This window comes from Carassius auratus, chromosome 20 (genome assembly GCF_003368295.1).
Source record: "Carassius auratus strain Wakin chromosome 20, ASM336829v1, whole genome shotgun sequence".
NCBI lineage: Eukaryota > Metazoa > Chordata > Actinopteri > Cypriniformes > Cyprinidae > Carassius > Carassius auratus.
This window is the reverse complement of record NC_039262.1, coordinates 75555-100270: the sequence shown is the minus strand read 5'-3', so window position 1 is coordinate 100270 and position 24716 is coordinate 75555. Positions and strand designations below refer to the sequence as shown.

Here is a 24716-nt window from a genome sequence, read left to right as displayed (position 1 = left end):
ATGGCCTGAAGGTGAGAAAATTTAAATTTGAGTGTGGCATTATATCTATTATATTACTTTTTCTGATTTTCACTGATCTGATTTTGTGGTTATAAATGTACAAAATAATTTCATCCAGATACATTGTATTGTTGTTATGAATGATTCATTTTTAAAAACAAAAATGTCAAGAAAATTAAAAATTAAAGATTTTTTGTGAATGAAGCCTAGAGCAGGCCTCTTCCTCCTCCTCTCTGACGTGGTGACGCGCAGCGATTATTCAGCTAATAAAACCAAATGGAAGTTCCCACACATGGCTCCACGCTTCTGTGACTGGAGCAGTGCGTGGACTATTATCTCTACTAACCAGAGCCTGTAACATCGCAATCGGCCAGTGAGATTCTTCTACATTAGGACTGCATGATATTTGACAGCAATATCTGAGATCGCTTATATTTAAGCCGCATTCAGGTGAACATCACCTTCAGCAACGTGGTTTTCACGTGGGAACTTCGGCGAAAAGGGAAAACATAGGTGCAACGCTCACAGAGCTAGATATTCTCTGAGATTTTGTTTGCGTTTAGAAGTAGCCTACTAACAGTTATGTTGCTGAAAATGGCATCTTTAGTATTGGAGGACGGGACAACGTTTAAAGGCCGTTTGTTCGGTGCTGTGTCCTCTGTGTCTGGTGAAGTTGGTAAGTGAAATCAAATAAAACGTAACGTTACTGAAAAATATGTGTTCCTCGGCCCTGTTTTATGCCACTGCTCCTTATCACGCACTTGTCTTGTTTTCTCTAACCGGAAAACGTGACTTATAAATGTGTAACTGAATTTCAGGAAGTTACACGTGTCTGATTTCCCGCTAAACGTTTAAAAGTGAACACTCGCCAGTAGCCACTTCCTAGGGCATGTGTAACACATTACTGACATCCCAGACATCCTTTTAGGTTCTCGGCTCAGTAACAAATAAATGAATGCATACAAAAAAAGTTTACTTTGTGGTTTAGCGTCGTAAATCGTTAGACAAAATTAAGTGAACATTTGTCTTGCCATATTGATTTTGTTATGCGTTTTATGCATAGACTGTATTATGTCTACAGTTAGCTTTAGTCATCATTAAGTTGAAAAGTTTGTCAATATAAAAAACAGTCAGCAAATGTTTCCTTGCTAAAAAAAAATAGTTTAGTAAAGTTCATCAGGGTTTAATAGTTTTCACGGACACATTTTCAGCAACACTTTTTGTATCAGTCGGAAAATATTTTTCTCTACAAATACTAAATTCGAGTATTATTTGCAATAGTGGGTGAAATTGGTCTATGTCTATAAAGTAACACCATAATCACTGTAAATCACTTATGCTGGGAAATTGACATGGTACACATAAAAAGGGGAGAGAGGGAGTGGGGGGGGGGGTCCTTTGGAATTTCAAAAAGTTTGAAAGGTATTAATGTTTTCCTTTTTTATTTTTAACATTGTATATTTATCCAAGATATTTATTTATTTAATAAAGATGAAGCTTAATAGACACCCTGTGCATATTCTATAAATGTAATTAAATAGAATAAAAAGTTACTTACTAAGTCATGTATTGTGTGTCCTCAGTTTTCCAGACAGGAATGGTGGGTTATCCAGAGGCTCTCACAGATCCCTCTTACAAGTCTCAAATACTAACTCTGACGTATCCACTGATTGGTAATTATGGTGTTCCTAAAGATGAAGATGGAGAGTTTGGACTCAGCAAGGTGTTTTTCCTCTCTTGCATCCACATATACTTCTAATATGTAATATTTCTTCTAAAGCAGGTTGTTCTAATACAACTGGTATGATGTGTTCTAAATATTCCTCTTTGTGGTCTAGTGGTTTGAATCTTCCAAAATCCATGCCGCTGCTCTTATTGTTGGGGAGCTCTCTGAAAATCCCAGTCACTGGAGCTCCGCCAAGTCCCTGGATCAGTGGCTCCGAGAGCAAGGCATCCCTGGGCTTGAAGGTCAGTCAGTGCAAGTTCTTCTTTACCAAAAATTGGTTTTGATTTATGCATTATAAAGTAAATTCCCATGAAATCAGGGGTTGACACACGAAGCTTGACCAAAAAGATCAGAGAAAAGGGGACGATGTTGGGGAAACTCGTGTTGGAAGGAACTTCAGCCAATGATATTCCATTTGACAATCCAGACACCCGGAATCTTGTTAAAGAAGTTTCCATGAAAGTAAGTTTCTTGATGTTCTTAGATATTTTTTATCTGATTATTGTTGTGTAATGACAGCTTATTACTTATTTACACCTGATTCAACAGGAACCAAAAGTTTTTAATCCAGAGGGCACAGTGAGAATCACTGCCATAGACTGTGGCATCAAGTACAACCAGATCAGATGCCTTTGCCAGAGAGGTGCCCGGGTCTCCGTTGTCCCCTGGGATTATCCTCTAGATAGTAATGGTGAGCCATGGGACATGTTACTGAAGGATATGTTGTTGTTATTTTTTAAATGGATTTATAAAGATGCATGGTACTATACTGTTTCAGGTTTAGAATTTTTTTTACATGGTTAGAAAACCCGCCTGTAAATTCTAATGGTAATTTAAAAAATCTGTCAAAAAAAATTATATCACTGTGTTTCCGTTTCTTTAGATTTTGATGGGTTGTTCATCAGCAATGGTCCTGGCAATCCTGAGTACTGTAAGGAGACTGTAGAGAATGTACGGAAGGTGGCATGTGTGGAGAATCCCAAACCTGTCTTTGGGATTTGTCTGGGGCATCAGCTTCTATCTTTGGTCATTGGTGCAAAGACATACAAAATGAAGTAAGCAATTTGTTCGTTCTTTTCACTTTCTGCAGACTTCTGAAGCACAATTCCTTTAGGATAGTTCACCCAAAAATGAAAGTTCTGTCGTGTACTTATCCTTTTTCCAAACCCGGATGCATTTTTATGCTGTGGAACACAAAAGGAGACATTTTGGGATGTTGGGAACCAATCAACATTGAAGCCCACTGAAACACAAAAAACACTAAAACAAGCTAAAGATATAGCATAATACTAATATTAGGATGTTTTGCTGTGTGATTTAAACCAGACAGCATCACTTCATGGTTAGTGGATTAAGGAGTTTGTAGGGGAACAAAAGGCTTGTTTCTTTGGCCTTCCCATGCCATTCCAGTTATCAAGAAGGAGCAGCATGGTGTGATATCTAGTTGCTGGGGTAGGCTAGTCTGGTCCTGGGATAAGCGGTGGTGTTTTTCTAAGATTCCTGGGATAGTTGCTTTGTTTTGCTTATGCTCAAGGCCGGGTGAGATGCCAGTCAACAGGCCTTTCTTCAGAAGAGAACAGTCAGCGGGTTCATTCAGATATGGTTTATGTCTGAGTAGCACTTCATTGTGAATCTACATTCATGGTTCTTGTGTATTTCAGGTATGGTAATCGTGGCCATAACCAACCCTGTATCCATAAAGGAACCAATCGCTGTTTCATTACCTCTCAGAATCATGGGTTTGCTGTGGATCCCAAAACTCTCCCAGAAGACTGGGATGTGCTCTTCACCAATGCCAATGACAAAACCAGTGAAGGCATCGTTCACAACCACAAACCACTCTTCAGGTTGGCATTCATTTGTGTATTGTTTACATAAATACAGTATCAATGGACTTAATTGCTTTTAAAAGTCTCCTTTCTTCTCATTTTCAGTGTCCAGTTCCATCCTGAACACATGGCAGGCCCAGCAGACCTGGTTGGTCTCTTTGATGTGTTTCTGGATACAGTCAAAGATGCTAAAGAGGGCAAAACTGGAAAAACAGGTGACCTGTTATGATGTACACTTGTTCTTGTAGGATTATTTACATACTTTTGTCATCTGTTTACTGTAAATACATTATTTCTGATGTGTTGTGATTCTGCTGACACAACTAATTACTAAACTCTTTTATTTCTGCAGTTAAGCAAAGACTGACAGAGCAGCTCACTTTCCCTGGATCTCCTGACCCGGAAGCATTTGTTCGACCTCGTAAAGTTTTGGTTCTAGGTTCAGGAGGGCTTTCCATTGGACAGGCTGGAGAGTTTGACTATTCTGGATCTCAGGTGATTTTTCAAAAGAGAAAAAACCTTGAGAGTGTTTGGAGTGTGGAATTAAGGGTGGCATCTCAAATGTTTAGCTGTTTATTACTATTCGTAGTAGTAGAAGTGGTTGTAGTATTCGATCAGTTTCCTGTATTAATTTTATACTTGCTTGATCATAGAGTACATGAAGCTTACGACTGAATCTTATAAACAATCAGCTAGTGGAATGCCAACATTTCTGGAAAAAATCTAATCATTGGTGTAATAAGTTAACCAAAAGTAAATGTAAGCAATTTTTTCCAAATTAAATTTTTTTTTTCTCAGGCTATAAAAGCTCTGAAAGAAGAGAACATCCAAACCGTTCTCATCAACCCGAACATTGCCACAGTACAGACCTCAAAGGGCCTGGCAGACAAAGTCTACTTCCTCCCTATTACACCAGAATATGTCACACAGGTAAGAGAGAGCTGTCCATTCCAAAATAATTTATGTGGCCTATTTTTCTTGATGGATCTTGAAAACTTAAATAAATGCTTTAAAACACATGGTTCAGCCTTTTACGTCAGAGATTTAAATGTTCATCCTGCTGTCCTTCAAATAGGTGATAAAGAACGAGCGTCCAGATGGGGTGTTGCTCACATTCGGTGGTCAGACAGCCCTGAATTGTGGTGTGGAGCTCACTAAGCAGGGAGTCCTGGAAAAATACAAAGTTCGTGTGCTTGGAACCCCAGTGGCCTCAATAGAGATGACTGAAGACAGAAAGATATTTGTGGAGAAGATGGAGGAAATCAATGAGCATGTTGCCCCCAGTGAAGCAGCCATGTCCGTTGAACAGGTCAGCTCATTACTCTACTATACAAATCAGGGCAACTCAAATGTAAAAATATAAATCCCTTCCAAATTACATGACAGTTCTAGTTAATGTATTTCATTACATTACACATTTTATGTAATATAATCAGACTACTTTTTAATTATTTTAGATGATATTTGGCCTTACTCATTTATCACACTGAATTAAAGGATTAGTTGAATAAATGAAAATTAGCCTGTGATTATCACCTTGAGGCCTCCTAGGTGCATATGACTTTCTTCTTTCAGATGAATCCAATTGGATTTATATAAAAAATTGTCTTGGCTATTCCAACCGTTATCATGGTGTTTCTGTTCAACAGTCCAAAAGATGTTAAATAAAGAACACACATCTATAATAAAACATACTTCACCCGGCTCCTGGAGGGGGTTAATAAAGTCCTCCTAAAGCAATTCCTTGCATTTTTGTAGGAAAAATATCCATATTTCAAATTTAATAAACCCTTTTCTCTCACTTCCGCTATATCTCTATCTCTCTAGCTCTTGTTTGTATATCTTATCTATATGGTCCAAAATTTTATGTGATTTCTATAGGCAGTGGCTGCTGCTGAAAGACTCGGCTATCCCGTTCTGGTCCGGTCTGCTTTTGCTCTTGGTGGATTGGGTTCAGGCTTTGCTAATAACCGAGAGGAGATGATCACATTGGTCACCCAGGCCTTTGCCCACACATCACAAGTCCTGGTTGACAAATCACTTAAAGGGTGGAAGGAAATCGAGTATGAAGTGGTGCGGGACGCCTATGACAATTGCATTACGGTATGAAGCACCTAGAGCTGTGATTTTCCCATTTAAACTGACGTATTTATTTATACCTACACTGTGTACCTTCACATTTTTACCAGTATGTTTTACCATTTGTTCTCTTCTAATTAGATTTTGTTTTTTCAATTAGGTTTGTAACATGGAGAATGTTGATCCTCTGGGAATCCACACTGGGGAGTCCATAGTGGTTGCTCCTAGTCAGACACTGAATGACTATGAATACAATATGCTGAGAAACACGGCCATCAAAGTTATTCGCCACTTGGGCATTGTGGGAGAGTGCAACATTCAGTATGCTCTAAATCCTGAATCTGAGCAGGTAATTTGGTCAGTTTTATTAACTAGGAAAAATGAGTCTCTGGAAGCATTGATCAAGCCATAATCCCATTCTTTGTGTCCTGACAGTACTACATAATTGAAGTCAATGCTCGTCTCTCACGAAGCTCTGCGTTGGCCAGTAAGGCCACAGGTTATCCTCTGGCCTACGTGGCCGCTAAACTCGGTTTAGGAATCCCTCTGCCCATGCTCAAGTGAGCTTTTTCATTGAAATTCGCTATTATATAGAAAAGTAATTATACACTTAAGTGTTGTTCTTTTCAAGGTTGCTTAAAAGTCCCTGTTTTCCAGGAATTCAGTGACTAATTCCACAACAGCCAACTTTGAGCCCAGTCTGGATTACTGTGTGGTGAAGGTTCCTCGTTGGGATTTGAGCAAGTTCCTCAGAGTCAGCACTAAAATCGGCAGTTCCATGAAGAGTGTCGGTGAGCCTCCTAAAAAAAATAAATAAAAAATAAAACCGCATGAGAAATCTGTATATTGTGATTCTCAAACCAGTGTGATTGTTAACTAAAACTATGCAAAATTGTCTTCAACTGAAATAAAATTTAATGTAAATATTAGATCAGATACAAACATTTGAAGTAATAAAATGACTGAAGCTAAATAGAAATAAAAAAAATTAGAATTATAAATACACATAATTACTAAAACCTAATCTAAAAAATAAAATGGAAATGTAAATATTACAATAAAAGATTATTTAAAATTTGAACAAATACTAGTGTTAAATCTAACTACCTTTCTAATTTTTTTGTATTCTATTTTCTCTTCATTTATTATACAAGTATAAAAAAAAGACCTCTAGCACTATCTTGCTCTATTCTTTTTCTATTCTATGTTTTCTTTTTATTATATTATTTAAAAGCCCTTGCTACGTGTACTGTGTTAACCTTTCTGAGACTTGTTATAGCACTTGTATATCATTGCTCTTTTTTGTTGTTTTTGATTGCTTCCCTTGTCCTATTTTGTAAGTCGCTTTGGATAAATGCATCTGCTAAATGACTAAATGTAAACGGTGTGTAGTAGAAGGTGCTATATTTTTTTAAACTCTCATATCCAGTGTGTTGTGATCTCATTCAGCACTCTTTCATCTCAGGAGAAGTGATGGCCATTGGCCGCAGCTTTGAAGAGGCCTTCCAGAAAGCTTTGAGAATGGTGGATGAGAACTGCGTTGGTTTCGACCACACCATCAAACCAGTGTCCGAAGAGGTCTGTAATGAAGTCACACATCTACCATCCCACTCCCATGTTTTTTGATTTGGTTTCATGAAAACCAAAATGTTATTTTCTCATATCCAAGGAGCTGCAGACACCCACAGATAAGCGCATCTTTGTTCTGGCAGCTGCCCTGCATGCCGGCTACACTGTTGAGCGGCTTTATGAGCTGACCAAGATAGACCACTGGTTTCTGCACAAGATGAAGAACATTGCAGACCATGAGAAACTTCTAAAGGCGTATAATCAGGATGAGAGTGCCATGCCACCTGAGGTCATGAGGAAAGCCAAGCAGCTGGGATTCTCCGACAAACAAATCGCCCAAGCTGTGCAAAGGTACTCAGAAAAACTGCTGATGCAGAAACTCACAACTGTCAATTCTAGACGTTTTTGCTTTTTTTTTTTTTTTAACAAAGAATAGTTAATATGGGACTGCTAAATCTGCTCTTTCCCCTGCTGCAGCACTGAGCTGGCCGTGAGGAAGCTGAGACGTGACTGGAAGATCCTTCCAGTGGTCAAACAGATTGACACCGTGGCCGCCGAGTGGCCAGCTCACACCAACTATCTGTACCTGACCTATCACGGCTCAGAAAGTGATGTGGTTTTCGAGCAGCCCCATGTCATGGTGATCGGCTCTGGGGTTTACCGGATTGGAAGCAGCGTGGAGTTCGATTGGTGCGCTGTTGGGTGTATTATGGAGCTGAGGAAGGTGAGCCATCCGTATTAAGGGAAAACAGACTTTTATGTGGCTTAAACTGAAGCATAAATTCATTATTTTGTGAAATTTCAGTGTTTATTTGAGAGCTGTTCATTTCACAGATGGGATACAAAACGATTATGGTGAACTACAACCCAGAAACAGTCAGCACAGATTATGATATGTGTGATAGACTGTATTTTGATGAGATCTCGTTTGAGGTAAGAAATTAAATCTTAATAAAAAGCTAACAAAATGTATATGTATGCAAATGTTATAAATGCTCAAATGAATCATATGATTAATTATTATTTTAAATAATAATAACAATACGTAATAAAATACATTTTATTTATTGAAAAATAATAATTGCATTTGCCTGCTTTTAATCACAGGTGGTGATGGACATTTATGAGATGGAGAACCCAGAAGGAATTATTCTGTCCATGGGTGGACAGCTGCCCAATAACATCGCCATGTCCTTGCACAGACAGCAGTGCAGGATCCTGGGCACCTCTCCTGAATTCATTGACTCTGCGGAGAACCGCTTCAAATTCTCCAGGATGCTGGACACCATAGGAATCAGCCAGCCCCGATGGAAAGAACTGTCTGACATTGAGGTAAGATATAAAGAAAACTCATTTTATTCAACTATACCAAGGATAGTGAGAAATGAATAACCAAAGAAGACATAAGTTCTGCTTGTAACTTCAGGTGATGCCTTGACATTTCTCTTGTAGTCTGCTGTGGGTTTCTGTGAGATGGTGGGTTATCCCTGCTTAGTGAGGCCATCGTATGTTCTCAGCGGAGCTGCTATGAATGTTGCCTACGCAGACAGTGACCTGGAAAAGTACCTGAGCAGTGCTGTTGCTGTGTCAAAGGAACACCCTGTTGTTATCTCCAAATTCATTCAGGAGGCCAAGGTTAGTCACTAAAAACAGCATTTTAGGGCTGTACAAACAGCTCCCACCTTCAGGCAGTTCCAGTTAACAGTAAAGTGCATGTGTGTGCATGCATTAATTACTAGGTAATGCTGTTAGTTGGGACAAAATAAAAAATGGCTTGTTTGAACAGGTTTTTTTATTTGCCACTGTTACATTGGGTGTGAATATTACACAATATACTGTAACACTTTCAAGTCCTGATTTGTCTTTCTAGTTGCTATTGTTGCTCAGATTGAGAAAGCATTTTGAAAATTGTGTTTGCTCCGTGAATTCAGCTATTATATACAACCTGTATGACATGATAGCTATCAATCAACTGATGTTGGAAATTATTATTATTATTTTTTTGTATTGTTTGTCAGTGAAATTATATTTACTTGCCCTTTTATTTTTGCCTTATCCCTTACATTTTAGTTTACCTTTATTCTCAAAATAAATATACATTTTCAATGCTATACCTTATGCCTAAATGTACTTTTAAGTAGTATTTAAAATGATTGATTGATTTTAATCCATTTTATTTTATTGTAGACAAAATAAAGAATTAGAATATCAGCCATGAAATTAAAATCCGGATAACCCAAAATTACATCCTTGTCATTGTTATTTTAATATTATTTATACATGATTATAGCATTTAATATTTTGAATAAACTTATTTTCAGCTTTCATTTGTCTTTTGTTTTTTATTATGTCTATTAAGCTTTGTTTTAGTATAGTTTCAGTGTTTTCCGTTTTTCATCTAATATTTTTGCTCCTTTTCTATTAAGGAAAAAAAAAAGTAATAGTTTTCGTTAACAGTGACGGCACTGATCCCTCTGTGTAATTTGAATCCTGTAGTACTCAATAGTAGTGTTAGAATAGAATAGTAGTGTTGTTGTGTTAAATATTTAAAGCTATTGTGGCGGCAGGATTTGCACTGTTAAATTTTGCAACCATTTTTTTTTTTTTTGATGGAGTTATTTTGCTTTTTTTTTGCTTTTTTTTTTAATTTATTTTGATTTTCAGGAAATAGATGTGGATGCTGTGGCCTGTGACGGAGTGGTCATTGCCATAGCGGTGTCTGAGCATGTGGAGAACGCAGGGGTGCATTCTGGAGATGCCACACTGGTGACTCCTCCTCAAGACATCAACCAGAAAACCATGGAGCGCATTAAGATGATCGTTCACGCGATCGGCCAGGAGCTTCAGGTCACCGGGCCCTTCAACCTGCAGCTCATTGCCAAAGTGAGTTTTCCTCTTTTTCTTTTCTTATCTTTTTAGCTAGGATGAGTGTGTTTCAGAATATTTGGTGCTGAAACGAAATCGTGTTTGTCAACAGGATGATCAGCTGAAGGTGATAGAATGTAACGTGCGAGTCTCACGCTCCTTCCCTTTTGTGTCCAAAACACTTGGTGTGGATCTTGTTGCCTTAGCAACAAGAGTCATATTGGGAGAGGAAGTGGAGGCTGTCGGGCTGATGAAGGGGAATGGTATTGTGGGAGTTAAGGTATTAAAAAATCTCTGTGATGTCTGTTTTTAATGGAAACACTTGAACTATCGCCGTATTTAAGATGTATATTGTCTTGATCTGCGTTTGACCCTTAGGTTCCTCAGTTCTCCTTCTCACGGCTGGCTGGAGCAGATGTGGTTTTAGGTGTTGAGATGACCAGCACTGGGGAAGTGGCCTGTTTTGGGGAAAACCGATATGAGGCCTATCTGAAAGCCATGCTCAGCACTGGCTTCAAAATCCCTAAAAAGAATATTCTACTCACTATTGGTACTTATAAGGTAATGGCCTACTTTACTATTAATTTTGTAATTCACATTACTGAAAGCTGTGGTTTGTTAATTTCACCACCATCACCATTGCTTATTCCATTAGATACATAAGGCTATGACTTAAAAAAAAATGAAAAAATGAAAAAAGAAAATGAAATCCTTAACCTTTATATGAGAAAAAACATATACAATAAATCATGTGGTTTGTGAGGTTTACCTTATTTTTAAGCATTTGTCGATAAAACAAGCAAAACAAATTTTTATAATGCAATTTGCATATATTAATATTGAAAGAGCGGCTTTAAAGGGATATTTCAACTGTAAAAGTAAAAAACCAACTGTTCTAGCAACCTCACAGATCACTTTAGCATCCACATGTCTAAAAACACATAACAGGAACTTCCTGGAAATTACCCACAACACTAGTGTAGTGGTGCACATTTTGCACATTCACTCTCACTTTTATTAGAGAAGGTAAAAAAAAAATCTATATTCTTAAAGGGGTAGTTCACTCAAAAATGAAAGTTAGCATTTTAATTACCAGCACAGCTCAGGTGATGCTAACCCTGAAACACACAGGACTACCAAATTTTGTGATTGCATCATATAATAATTTATGTTAATAGTGTTCATCGTCTGTTTGACTACGTCATATGCACAAACTGACAGTCACCACTGATAAGCTACTACTAAATATTGTAGAAACTTAATTTTCTGTAAAGTTGCTTTGCAATGATTTGTATTGTAAAAAGCACTATACAAATAAACTTGAATCGAATTGAAATTACTCACCCTCGTTCGTTCCAAACCCTCATGTCGTGAGACCTCGGTTTATCTTCAGAACATAAATTAAGATTTTTATGAAATCGGAGAGCTTTCAGACCCTGCAGAGAGAGCAACACAACTGACACGTTAAAGGCCCAGAAAGGTAAAAAGGAAATTGTTGAAATAGTCTACGTGACTTCAATGGTTCAGCTGTAGTTTTATGAAGCTACAAGAATACAGCTTCAGTCTTCGGGTTTGGAAAGACATGAGAGTGAGTAATTACTGACAATTTAAATTTTGGGGTAAACTAGCCCTTTAAGAGAAAAATGTATTAAAGTATTCAATTGAAATTCTTTCAGAGTAAGAGCGAGCTTCTGCCCACAGTCCAGACATTGGAGAGTTTGGGTTATAACCTGTATGCCAGTCTAGGCACTGCTGACTTCTACACTGAACATGGAATCAAGGTACAGTGATAAAAAAAAGTGTGTTTCTTGTACAGCTAATTTTAACCGGTTAAGTTTGCCGTTTTATGAATTCTGTTTATCTGTCTCCTGTCAGGTGATGGCAGTGGATTGGCCTTTTGAAGAGGAGAGTGACTGCCCTAGTAAGGACAAACAAAGGAACATCATGGACTATCTGGAGGAGAACCATTTTGACTTGGTCGTCAATTTGTCCATGAGGAACTCTGGTGGAAGACGCTTGTCCTCCTTTATGACCAAAGGTTACCGCACTCGTCGAATGGCCATTGACTACTCCGTGCCACTCATCACTGACATCAAGTGCACCAAGTTGTTTGTTCAGGTGAGAAACTCACGTTGTTATCAACCCAACAAATTTAAGTTTATACTACAGATGTGGCCATTGCAAATGCATTAGAGAGAGACTCCTTTTTTCTTTTCTTTTTTTTTCTTCTCTCCCTTCCGTTGCCATGGTTATCTCTGTGTCAGTCACAGGTAATTTCAAAAGTCATTCCCGAAACCCTGCAGCATGAATGTAATAAGTTTCATACAAATTCTGAATGGATGCTAGCCTAGAAAGTGCACAAAGCACGCTCCTCTTATTGTCACTAAAAAGCGTCCTCTGAGTCTCACAAAGTATAATCCATGAACCTCTCTTAACCGCAATGAATCTCTTATTTATATTGCCCCCCCCCCATATCATTTTTTTAAAACAAGTAATCATGATTATAATTACATAAATAGTAGTTAATTTAAAATCATACAATAAGAGCAAGCACACACTTCCTGTTGTAAACATTGCCCAACACACCAAAACTAGGTTATGATCAATAGTAATGCATTTTAACAGTATTTATAAATAATACTGTTTATGGTTTATGGTTACAGGTTTTTACATATTTTGTAAATTAAAATGTTTTTTTCCAGTTTTAGAAATATACAGGTAAAATATTTATTATTAATATAAGATTTATTATTATTTTTATTTTTTTTGTTTAACTAGCCATATAACTAGCTATATTTAAACCATGCCCCTGCTGTTCTGGACGGGAAAAATTTGTTTCCTGTATGAAAAATTTAAAATGACAGATTGGAGATGATTGCGCGGTACTACATGCTTTTGGCAAGCTATCAAAAATAGTGAATTAAGATAGCGCTCCTAAAGCTAGTTTCAGTTTGTCGATGAGATATGTTCAGTTTGTAATCAAGTCCATGCCCCATCTGGTGGATATTCTGGGAAGTATACGTTTTTTTTTCTCTTCTCTCTCTTATTTAAAAAACTGGTCTGACTAGTCTTGTTGCATTTTGTGAACCTGCTTGGGGGGAAAAACTCTGTTTATGCTCTCGTACCTCTAAATATCTGAAGATTGTAATGTATGTGGACTTTGCAGGCACTGGGGCAAATTGGTCAGGCTCCTCATGTAAAGACTCATATAGACAGCATGACCTCACAGAAACTCATCCGTTTGCCTGGTGAGTAGACCACATCCTTTCAGATGTAATGGAGTTGTCAAAACAAAGATTACATCGAGACTGATTCCATTTATTCATGTATGTCTAAAGGTTTGATTGATGTCCATGTGCATCTTCGGGAGCCTGGTGCCACCCATAAAGAGGACTTCTCCTCGGGCACAGCTGCTGCCCTGGCTGGAGGAATCACTATGGTGTGTGCCATGCCTAATACCAACCCTGCCATCGTTGACCCCAGCTCCTTTGCTATGGCACAGAAGGTAACATCAACAAATTAAATATTGGCTTGGTTATTTACATGAAACTAAATAGGGAAGTTGCAGTAGTGTAGTGAAAGTTAGCGGATCCCCCATGGGGTGTTATGTTTTAATATTGGAAATTTTAGCCTCTTTTAAACCATAAAAGCAAGGTAATGGATATCACACTAGCATTGTGCAAACTTTGTGCAAGAGTTATGCTGGTGAACGTCTTGACTTCGGTCAATTCCTTATAAAGAAAGTGAAAGTAAAAACTGACAGCTTTCGGCAAGTGACGCTGAATTAACTACGTCAGCATGTGCTGGTGTATATTTCTCTTGTGGCCTATACATAGTGGGAGAAAAAGAAGAAACAGTTTGTTTTTGAAAGTGGTAACTTGAATAAAGCTTCTCTTGATTTTTCACTAATGTCTGCAGCGTTAATTTAATTTTTAAATATATTTATTTAATTCTAGGATGAAATTCTTTTAAAAACATTTTTAATTGAGTAGTAAGCTAATAGCCAAATTTTTTATTATCCTCCTGAAGCGCTATGAAATGCCCATCTGCTATGCCACTGGTTTATTTTTTTTATTTTTTTTCTGTCATGAATGTCTAGCTTGCCAAGGCTGGGTGCCGCTGTGATTATGCCCTTTTTGTGGGGGCTTCATCAGACAACGCTACAGTTCTTCCGTCCATTGCTAGCTGTACAGCTGGTCTGAAGATGTACTTGAATGACACGTACTCCACTTTGAAAATGGACAATGTTTCTCTGTGGATGGAGGTAAGGAAACAACAAGGTATACAACAAATACAACAGTATTTTTTTATTTTAAATAAAGTTTTAGATCCATTTAAAATCTACTTAAAATGTAAACCCTTTATTTAAAATAAAAAAATATATTTATTTAAAATAACATTTAGTGCTGTCAAACGATTAATCGCGATTCACCTCATCCAAAAAAGTTTGTCTACATTTATACATGAGTGTGTGTACTGTTTATTTATTATAAATATAAACACATGCATGTATATATTTAAGGAAAATGTTGTTTATATGTTAAAAATATTTATATATAATATAAAATATAACAGTATAAATGTAAATGTATATATGTACATGTACGTTTTCAAAATGTATACTGTGTGCATTTATATATGCATAATATATAAACATAGTACACATATATATTATGTAAACAAAAACTTGTTTGACAGCACGTATACAATTACTCTTTTCAAATAAAATGCGTTGAAAATAAAAAATATATAAAATTTAAGTACATTTTTATTTTGAATTATTATTTTTTTAATGATGCAATTTGTCATGTTTTACTGTTATGATAGCATTTGATTACTGTCTTTTTTGCATGCAGCACTTTGAAAAGTGGCCAAAGCACTTGCCCATTGTGGCACATGCAGAAAAACAGACGGTGGCTGCAGTCTTGATGGTGGCGCAGCTGTATCAGCGAACCGTTCATATCTGCCATGTTGCCAAGAAAGAAGAGGTAAGAATCCTTGTTCTATGTCATGGTCTAATAACTGCATTTCATTTAATCTTCATTGTAAATCCTCCATTCAGTTTCTTTATATATTCATGTGGTTTGTGACTAACTAAAATCATGCATTGTTTCTCAGATTCTGATCATTCGAGCTGCTAAACAAAAGGGCATCCAGGTGACATGTGAAGTAGCACCTCATCATCTCTTCCTGTGTGAAGATAATGTGCCTGCCATTGGAAACGGCAGGGCGCAAGTGCGGCCCATGCTCGGTACACGTGAGGACATGGAGGCATTGTGGGAAAATCTAGACATCATTGACTGTTTCGCAACAGACCACGGTAATAATGGGAGTTAATATCTCTGCTGAGCCTCACCTCTGTTTAAAAAGGCATCTAATTTTGTTTGCCTGACAAACATTTACACAAACCGGTTTTAAAATCCATAATTTAAGATCAGTTCCAAGCTACATTCAAAAATTTGTACAGAACTTCAGCCCATTCTTTACTGTTGTGCTATATATTTTCTAATTTCTTGGTCAGACATACTTGCTGTAAAAAAAAAAAAAAAAAGACTTTCAAGCTGTCCTACAAGATGATCTGATAAAATTATTAATTTCTTTAAAAAAAAAAAAAACTGGCCCCAAATCTGAGAAGTTCTTGGAAGCCTTTATTTATTAGTTTATTTTTATTTTCCAGCCCCTCATTCAGTAGAGGAGAAAAACTCTGAGAAACCACCTCCAGGTTACCCGGGTCTGGAGACTATGCTGCCTCTGCTGCTCACGGCCGTCAGCGAGGGTCGCCTTACCATTGATGACATCATCAAGAGGCTTTATGAAAACCCCAGTAAAATATTCTCTCTTCCCGCTCAAGAAGACACTTATGTAGAGGTATTTATGTTTGACAAGGTTCAGATGCTGAATGGCGGCCTACAAATTAAAAAATATTTTCAAATTTCAAAGTGATACTTGAATTTCCCAGGTGGACTTGGAGCAAGAGTGGACTATTCCGAAGCACATGCAGTTCACCAAGTCAAAGTGGACGCCATTTGAGGGCATGAAAGTGAAAGGAAAAGTCATGAGGGTGGTACTCCGAGGAGAGGTGGCCTATATTGATGGACAGGTGAAGATCTGATCTGAAAAACATGTTGTGTTTTATTTTTTTCAGGGTTCTTGGAATAGTAAAACATTTCCAAACCCGATTCCAAACCCTCATCTTTTTATCACAGCCTGCAAACATCTGGGGACTGAGGAGACAACCTGCTCAAGTTTAGGAATAGGAATGTTCTCCAATTCTTGTCTAATACGGGCTTCTAGTTGCTCAATTGTCTTAGGTCTTCTTTGTCACATCTTCCTCTATATGATGTTTTATGATGTGCCAAATGTTTTCTATGGGTGAAAGATCTGGACTGCAGGCTGGCCATTTCAGTACCCGGATCCTTCTTCTATGCAGCCATGATGTTGTAATTGATGCAGTATGTGGTCTGGCATTGTCATGTTGGAAAATGCAAGGTCTTCCCTGAAAGAGACGACATCTGGATGGGAGCATATGTTGTTCTAGTATTTAGATATACTTTTCAGCATTGATGGTGCCTTTCCAGATGTGTAAGCTGTTCATGCCACATGTACTCATGCAACCCCATACCATCAGAGATGCAGACTTCTGAACTGAGCGCTGATAACAACTTGGGTTGTCCTTGTCCTCTTTAGTCCGGATGTCATGGCGACCCAGTTTTCCAAAAAGAACTTCAAATTTTGATTTGTTTGACCACAGAACAGTTTTCCACTTTGCCACAATCCATTTTAAATGAGCCTTGGCCCAGAGAAAACACCTGCGCTTCTGGATCATGTTTAGATATTGCTTCTTTTTTGACCTATAAAGTTTCAGCCGGCAATGGCGAATGGCACGGTGGATTGTGTTCACAGACAATGTTTTCTGCAAGTATTCCTGAGCCCATGTTGTGATTTTCCATTACAGTAGCATTCCTGTATGTGATGCATTGCTGTCTAAGGGCCCGAATATCATGCACATCCAGTATGGTTTTCTGGCCTTGACCCTTACGCACAGAGATTGTTCCAGATTCTCTGAATCTTTGGATGATATTATGCACTGTAGATGATGATAACTCCAAACTCTTTGCAATTTTTCTCTGAGAAACTCTTTTCTAATATTTCTCCACTATTTTTCACCGCAGCATTGGGGGAATTGGTGATCCTCTGCCCATCTTGACTTCTGAGAGACACTGTCACTCTGAGAGGCTCTTTTTATACCCAATCATGTTACCAAATGACCTAATAAGTTGCAAATTGGTCCTCCAGCTGTTCCTTTATATGTACATTTTAACTTTTCCGGCCTCTTATTGCTATCTGGCCCAACTCTTTTAGATTGTGTAATGAAATCCCAAATGAGCCAATCTTTTAGCCTGGTAATTCCAGACTTTGCTTCGTAGACAGAGTCTGGAATGGCATAATAGAGAAATGTTTTCTCTCTTTTGCAAGGGGGCGCTTGTCTGAAGTTTAAAATCATTGGTTACCCGTAAGCCAATCAGATACGTTTAGGTATGACGTATGTTATGCGCCTGTACAGCCGCATCGAACTCAAATCTATGATTGAACTTCCACTGTAAACCTGTTGTAAACACATGATGATGCGAGCGAAATACCGGAGTGAACATGGCTGTAAACGACTTTTGCAGATTATGCGAAATTAATCTACGCATCTACGTGACTGCTCTCAGCCCGCCCTTTGTTCGTTGATTGGCCCGGCTGTTTCCAGACCGGTGGCAAACAGAAAGCTCCGACGCTGTATCAGACTGAGTACAGAAGCGAAATGAAATTGAGCGGAAGTAGGAAGTCTGACGTAGTCAGGCTACCAATCTTTGGCATGACATTTCAAAATGTCTCCTTTTCAACATTTGATATGTTATCTATATTCTATTGTGAATAAAATATATGTTTATGAGATTCGTAAATTATTCAATTCCTTTTTTTACTCACAATTTTTAGTGTCCCAACTTTTTTGGAATCGGGTTTGTATTTGAAATAGTTTTTTTGGATCAATGTAAAAGTCTTTATTTTTTTTTTATTTTTTTTTTATCACTTTAATACATCCTCGCTGACAAAAATGCATTGGAACAGCAGTTTATGTGATTTGGGACCTTTTTTTCTCACATCTAATGAATAGCTGCCCAGCAGATTTTGTCTGGAGCACATGTTTGTAATTAATATCAATGTTCATTCATTCCTCTTTCTCTTAAGGTATTGGTCCCTCCAGGTTATGGTCAGGATGTGAAGTCATGGTCGACACCCTCCGCAGTAACAACTGAGGTTATAAAGGATGCTCCTAAGGTATTGCACTAACTGATCCATGGTTATAATCAAAAACCTGAACATGCATTGTTTAAGGTTCAGCTTTTGCTTTCTAATGTGCACTGGCTAACAAATAACCATCCATCCATCGATCCATTCTTCAAACCGCTGGTCCTTTTTAGTGTCATTGGAAGCAAATAACCATGCTTGTCAATTACAGCATGAGGCAATGACTCCTGAGCGCCCCCGTCAGGTAGGACCTGTTGATGTGGTCCGTAGCCGTGCCCCGAGTCCACGACGTTCAGCTGGGGACGGACGCTTCATTCTCCCTCCTCGTATCCACTGCACATCTGATCCTGGTCTGCCTCCAGGTACATACAGAGTATTCCACAGAGCTTGGGCATGCGTTTGTGTGCCAGATGAACCACTGTGCTGGAAATAATTGGTTTGTAACTTTTTTTTATTCAGACAGTGCAGTTCAGTTGGATGTCAGCTTTTGTTTTGCTAGCATCAGTTGTTTGTTTTTGTATGTCCCTTGAACTTGCAACATGGTTCAGCTGAACCATTTGCTGGTCCAATATGATCATATCTCAAGCAAGGCATGTTTTTATTATGCAGGTTTCAAAAGATCTACCATAAAACCTCAAAAGGCAGTGGGTAAAGTCCGTGTGATGTGTATATTTTTTTTATCAAATCAGTATCCAAGTCTCATGATTCTGCACCTGTGTCTGTGAATTGAAAATGAATATCCATATTTTCCATCTTCCTTTTTTTCATTCGATCAAGGTCATTTAAACAATCAATCTTTTTCGAGCATGTTTCATAATTGAACAAACTTAAAAAATCTAAAACTAAATATCTCAAACCTTAAAATCAGCTAAGAAAAAAAAAGAATCGTAAGTGAACGCATGCAAAATACTGCTAAAACCTGACAAATTATATTATTAAAAAATATATATATAAAATGTATTTTATATATTGCAACTTGGAATAAGACAGTTAAATGTGTGTGTGTGTGTGTGTGTGTGTGTGTGTGTGTGTGTGTGTGTGTGTGTGTGTGTATATATACACTTTGCTTTATAATATTAATAAATTACATGGACTACAATTTTACTTTTTGGGGGGCAGGGGGGGGTTGTCAGACAAACAACTTTCAAACCCTTTTTGGAAAACTAAATGTTTTTACAAAAACTGCATTGGCAATTATGATAAACATATATATTTTATTTTGTTAAAATTCTAACTGTACAGTTACTAATGCATTGTTTTCAAACCTTGTGCCTCAATGTTTGAGCAGCTGAAGAGGAGGTGTCATTAAAAGCACCGTATGATGCAGGTTTGACGTTTGTAATGATGTTTACCAGAGCTTTGCCACCCTTGTCTGCTGTTCTTTCTGCCAATCTGTGTTTGTTTCTTGGATGCATTTGATGGGCATATTTTAGTTTTAAGCATAATCAAAACAAGACATGGTGGTTTGTTACACTGCTCTGCCCATGCTTTGCATGCATGCTGTTACTTGTGATTCAAGTTGATCCCAATGAGCTCTTATTCTGTGTTCAGTTTATTGGTGTATAGTGAGATTTACTGATACATGGCAGTGATGTATTAGTTTCTGATTGTGACACTGTTTTGCCTCCATTATCAGAATTGGCTGCCCCAGTGGATGCATATGCACACCCTCCTCCCCTGGCCAGGATCCTGTCACCTCAAGCTGGGCAGCAGCAGATCCTGCCCCACCCCCAGACCTCCCCACTGCTGCACCCGCTGGTGGGCCAGCACATCCTGTCCGTGCGCCAGTTCAGCAAGGAACAGGTGACACAGTGTTATCTATCCTGTAGTCGAGTCCAGGAATATTCTATTTGTGTATTTACAGTGGCTCATCAATCTTTCTTGTCTGTCTTGGGCTTTTAGATGTCACACTTGTTCAATGTGGCACATACTCTTCGTCTGATGGTGCAGAAAGAAAGACCTTTGGATATTTTGAAGGTATATTGACTATTAGTACTTTTTTTTTTTTTTACACAAATATAACTTGGCAAATTAATCTTTTGTTTCTGAATCATGAGCTGGTTCTTCTTAAAGACTGTCAAAATTGTTTAGATTAATTTCTTATTGACTTATTAGTTTGAATCAGTCTAGTGACTCACTGACTGAATCATTCACAGTGGTTCTTGTCTTTTTGAATCAACTCAATACTTTCTGGAATTGAAAACTCTTACTGTGAGAACAAATGGTTCCGTCATGAGATACTTTCAAATGTTATCCGAATGAAGTATTGGTTTTAAATTGACTACGGTTCAAAAGTTTGGGGTTAGTGATATATTACAATGGATGGAGAGATGGGTGGATGGATGAATGGATACTGTAGATAAATAGATGTATAGATAGATCTCAAATAAATGCTGCTCTTTTTAGCTTTGTAGTTATCCGTGATTCCTAAAAGTATAACAGTTCCCACAAAAATATTTCAACAAAACGGTTTTCAATATTAAAAAAAATATATATTAAATTTATTTGAAATTCTAATATTTAATAATATTACTGTTTTACTGCAGCATTATGATCTGACAAAATCTTACCCCAAACTTTGAAGTGTGTGTGTGTGTGTGTGTGTGTGTGTGTGTGTGTATATATATATATATATATATATATATATATATCTATATCTCAGACCAAAAGTTTGGAAACATTACTATTTTTTATGTTTTTGAAAGAAGTTTCTTTTGCTAATAAATATTTAGTAATAACAATATACACTACTGGGCAGTAATTTGGGTTCAGTATTTTTTTTTTTCTTCTTTTTAAATAAAATCAATACTTTATTCAGCAAGGATGTGTTAAATTTACAAAAAGTGATCGTAAAGAAAATATATTATTAGAATTTTTTTTTTTTTTGAATAAATGCAGTTCTTTTTAACCTTTTATTCATCAAATATTTTAGACAGCAGAAGTGTTTCCCACACTCATAATAAATCAGAATATTAGAATGATTTCAAAATGATCATGTGATAGACTGGATGTTACATGTGACACTGAAGGCTGGAGTAATGATGCTGAAAATTCAGCTTTGCATCACAGGAATAAATATATATTTTTAAAGTATATTCAAATAGAAAACTATTATTTTAAGTTGTAGTAATAATTCACAATATTACTGTTTTTTTCTGTATTTTTGATCAAATAAATGCAGGGTTGATGAGCAGAAGAAACTTCTTTCAAAAACATAAAAAATAGTAATGTTTCATATATATATATATATATATATATATATATATATATATATATATATATATATATATATATATATATATATATATATAATACGAAAGAGAGAAGGCAAGTTGCCTGAAGGTAGATGGTGAGTCTCCTGCTAATGGAATTAAGGATCCAGAATTCTTATTTGAAAGTGCAAATTGTATCTTGATTCAACCTGTAGAACACAATACCTTTTGATTACTCTGATTCATTCTGTCCAATGGTACAGTAAATGTCACTGGATGATTTATAGTTTATTACAGCCCATCTTGAGCATTCATTACATAAACCTCCTCCGCAGGAGTATTTAACTGCAAGTCAGCAGCAGTCTGGAGACGGGGGGTGTTCAATCTGGCAGTGACGTGTTATTTTGAAGTAGATCTCTGCCTCAGTGGTCATTTGTGGCCTTTGGAAACAGAATCTCTTGAAGGAGATGTCTTAAAACGATTAAATGAATTTAATTCCATTCTGCTCATCTTCTCCCAGGGTAAAGTCATGGCCTCCATGTTCTACGAGGTGAGCACTCGCACCAGCAGTTCATTCGCAGCAGCCATGCACCGTCTGGGAGGGTCAGTGGTGCATTTCAGTGAGTCCACATCCTCCTCGCAGAAGGGCGAGTCTCTGGCTGATTCTGTTCACACCATGAGCTGCTACGCTGATGTCATTGTTCTGCGCCACCCCATACCTGGAGCTGTAGAAGTGAGTCAATTGTGTTAATGCCAGAATTTTCAGCAGTCATTTCTCCAGTTTTCAGTGTCATAAATGCGGTTTATTTTTAATGGAAATCTTTTGTAGTAGAAAACAGTAGTTTGTAACATATTTGTCACTTGATCAATTTAATGTATCCTTGAAGGAAAAAATACTTATTTTTATATACATATAAAAAATATACATTTTTCCCCAAAAAACATTTTGAAGAGTAGACAACATGAGGACAAAATGTACCTCTTCGTAAATTTTCAATGCCTGTATGTGTGAGATACATCAGTGTATGTAATGCATCGGTCTGAACAAGAAAATGCTTCTGGTTTGTAGAGCGCAGCAAGGCATTGTCGGCGGCCAGTGATCAACGCTGGTGATGGGGTTGGAGAACATCCAACTCAGGCCCTTCTGGATATCTTTACAATCCGAGAGGAGCTGGGAACAGTCAATGGCATGACTGTGAGTACACGGGGGAAAAATATTGTCGTCAATATTTCCACTTGGAGCCGAAGTGTGTCATTTCGATGCCACTACCATCTCCAAACAGAATGTTGCAGTGATGCTCCGTTATGATTACTGTCTGGTCATTTTTGGATCTTTTTTTCCTAAATGTCAGATTACCATGGTAGGCGATCTGAAACATGGCCGCACTGTGCATTCTCTGGCTAGACTTCTCACTCAGTACAGGATCACCTTGCGCTACGTGGCTCCCAAGAACCTCAGCATGCCTGCCGAAATCATCGATTTTGTGGCCTCCAAAGGCATTAAACAGGTGCGTTCATACAGACCATACTTGGGTGCTTTTTGTTTATTTGCATTGTTTTTTTTTTTTTTTCTCTTAAATGCCTAAACATCTCTATATCTACAGGAGGAGTTTAACAGCATTGAAGAGGCCCTTCCAGAGACTGACGTTCTGTACATGACCAGAATACAGAAGGAGCGATTCGCCTCCGAAGACGAGTACAAAGCGGTGAGGGATTTAGCCGCCGAGAAGATCATTGCATTTGCTTGTGTCTTAAATATCAGCATATTATAAATGAACTGCTCCTTCGAACAGTGTTTCGGACAGTTCATCCTCACCCCACATATCATGACTGGAGCCAAAAGGAAGATGGTTGTTATGCATCCGCTTCCAAGAGTCAATGAGATCAGGTTTGCTATTCTTAATTCAATATATCAGGATGAAATTTAATTTAAAGCAGGCATAGTAGGAAGTTACATGAATTGGAGTGTAAAATAAAATTTCCTAATCATATTTTGTTTTTAGTGCGGAAGTGGACACGGATCCTCGGGCTGCTTACTTCCGGCAGGCTGAGAATGGGATGTATATTCGGATGGCACTGCTGGCTACTGTGCTGGGTCGGTGAAGGGACCATCACAGTCTATTCTTGGACATTTGACAGTAAAGGGAAATATTTTGTTAGCAACATACTGATTCCATGACTGGTGTTTATTCTGTGTACTCTACATATAGTTCCGGTAGGTTAAATTTTGTGAGATCAAGTAGCCAGATTTATTTTTCCTTTCAGTACTCACTGCAATAAAATTCCATATGTTGAGTGTTTGATTAAAACACGCACATTAAAGCAACCAGAGTGCAGTGTGGTTAAACTAGATTAATCCTAAATATCTGAGATGGTTACATTTAATGTAGCACTTGAAAGTAGCGGGTTGCTCAGTTTCTTCTTTTCACTACAATATCAGCAAAATTTTGCAAAAAGTTATACAATAAACAGTTGTACTACTACATCACTAACTGGTATATTATTGATCTAAATGCTGTATTTTTTTGTTGTTGTTGTGCGTTTACAACAATATAGACCTGTTTACATTCCAGTAGGGGACCAGACTAGTAACTCTTTGAAGATTGTTCTTCATTAGTGAGTAAAACTTTTGTAATTGTATTTATAGACAATAATAAAAAGATCTAAGATCCTTCTCCTGCTTTTCCAGCTCTGTTGTTCTGTGTACTGGTACAAATGAAGGGAGAGAATTTCTGTAAATCACCTGATCTGTTGCTAAAATGTAATAAATTAACTCTTTTACTCAATGTTTTCTACACTATAATTTTTTAGCGATGTCCTGTACTAATTAAAATGCATAAGGAAAATAAGTACAAGTACACAAATGACGTCTGTCAGATTGGGAAGAAAATTTGTAGGTGTTGCTTTAGGACAGGGATCCTCAAATCTGGATCTCGAGATCCACTTTCCTGCGGCATTTAGCTCTAACCGTAATCAAGCACACCTGAGCATGCTAATCAATGGAAATCGCTGTCTTTGTGATCATTCGAAAATCGCAGACAGGTGACTTTGATCAGGGTTGGAGCTAAACTCTGCAGTGCATTGGACCTCCAGGGCAAGATTTGAGGAAGGGCTCTTTAGGAACTGGCAAGATATTGTATG

At 37.6% G+C, this 24716-nt stretch overlaps 1 protein-coding gene across 2 annotated transcripts; it reads left to right on the top strand.

Moving 5' to 3' along the window:
- The first annotated feature begins 258 nt into the window (after positions 1-258).
- LOC113120429 (CAD protein-like) lies at positions 259-24249 on the top strand. 2 transcript variants are annotated; one of them, XM_026290231.1, is made up of 44 exons: positions 259-676; positions 1584-1723; positions 1839-1968; positions 2046-2188; positions 2276-2417; positions 2610-2781; positions 3388-3573; positions 3661-3770; positions 3908-4050; positions 4354-4485; positions 4631-4864; positions 5437-5658; positions 5795-5983; positions 6070-6194; positions 6292-6425; positions 7100-7212; positions 7304-7554; positions 7681-7927; positions 8038-8136; positions 8311-8535; positions 8656-8838; positions 9868-10086; positions 10181-10348; positions 10447-10629; positions 11745-11849; positions 11944-12186; positions 13235-13316; positions 13407-13573; positions 14168-14332; positions 14925-15056; positions 15187-15388; positions 15746-15936; positions 16028-16168; positions 18304-18393; positions 18575-18725; positions 19652-19690; positions 20000-20166; positions 20266-20340; positions 22096-22308; positions 22645-22770; positions 22928-23083; positions 23180-23281; positions 23369-23463; positions 23579-24249. In XM_026290231.1, exons 1-44 carry the CDS (start codon positions 583-585, stop codon positions 23676-23678), a joined length of 6726 nt encoding a protein of 2241 aa, XP_026146016.1. In that variant the 5' UTR covers positions 259-582; the 3' UTR covers positions 23679-24249. The 2 variants fall into 2 exon arrangements, with proteins under 2 accessions (XP_026146016.1, XP_026146017.1); XM_026290232.1 differs by lacking the exon at positions 19652-19690.
- Positions 24250-24716: the final 467 nt, after the last annotated feature.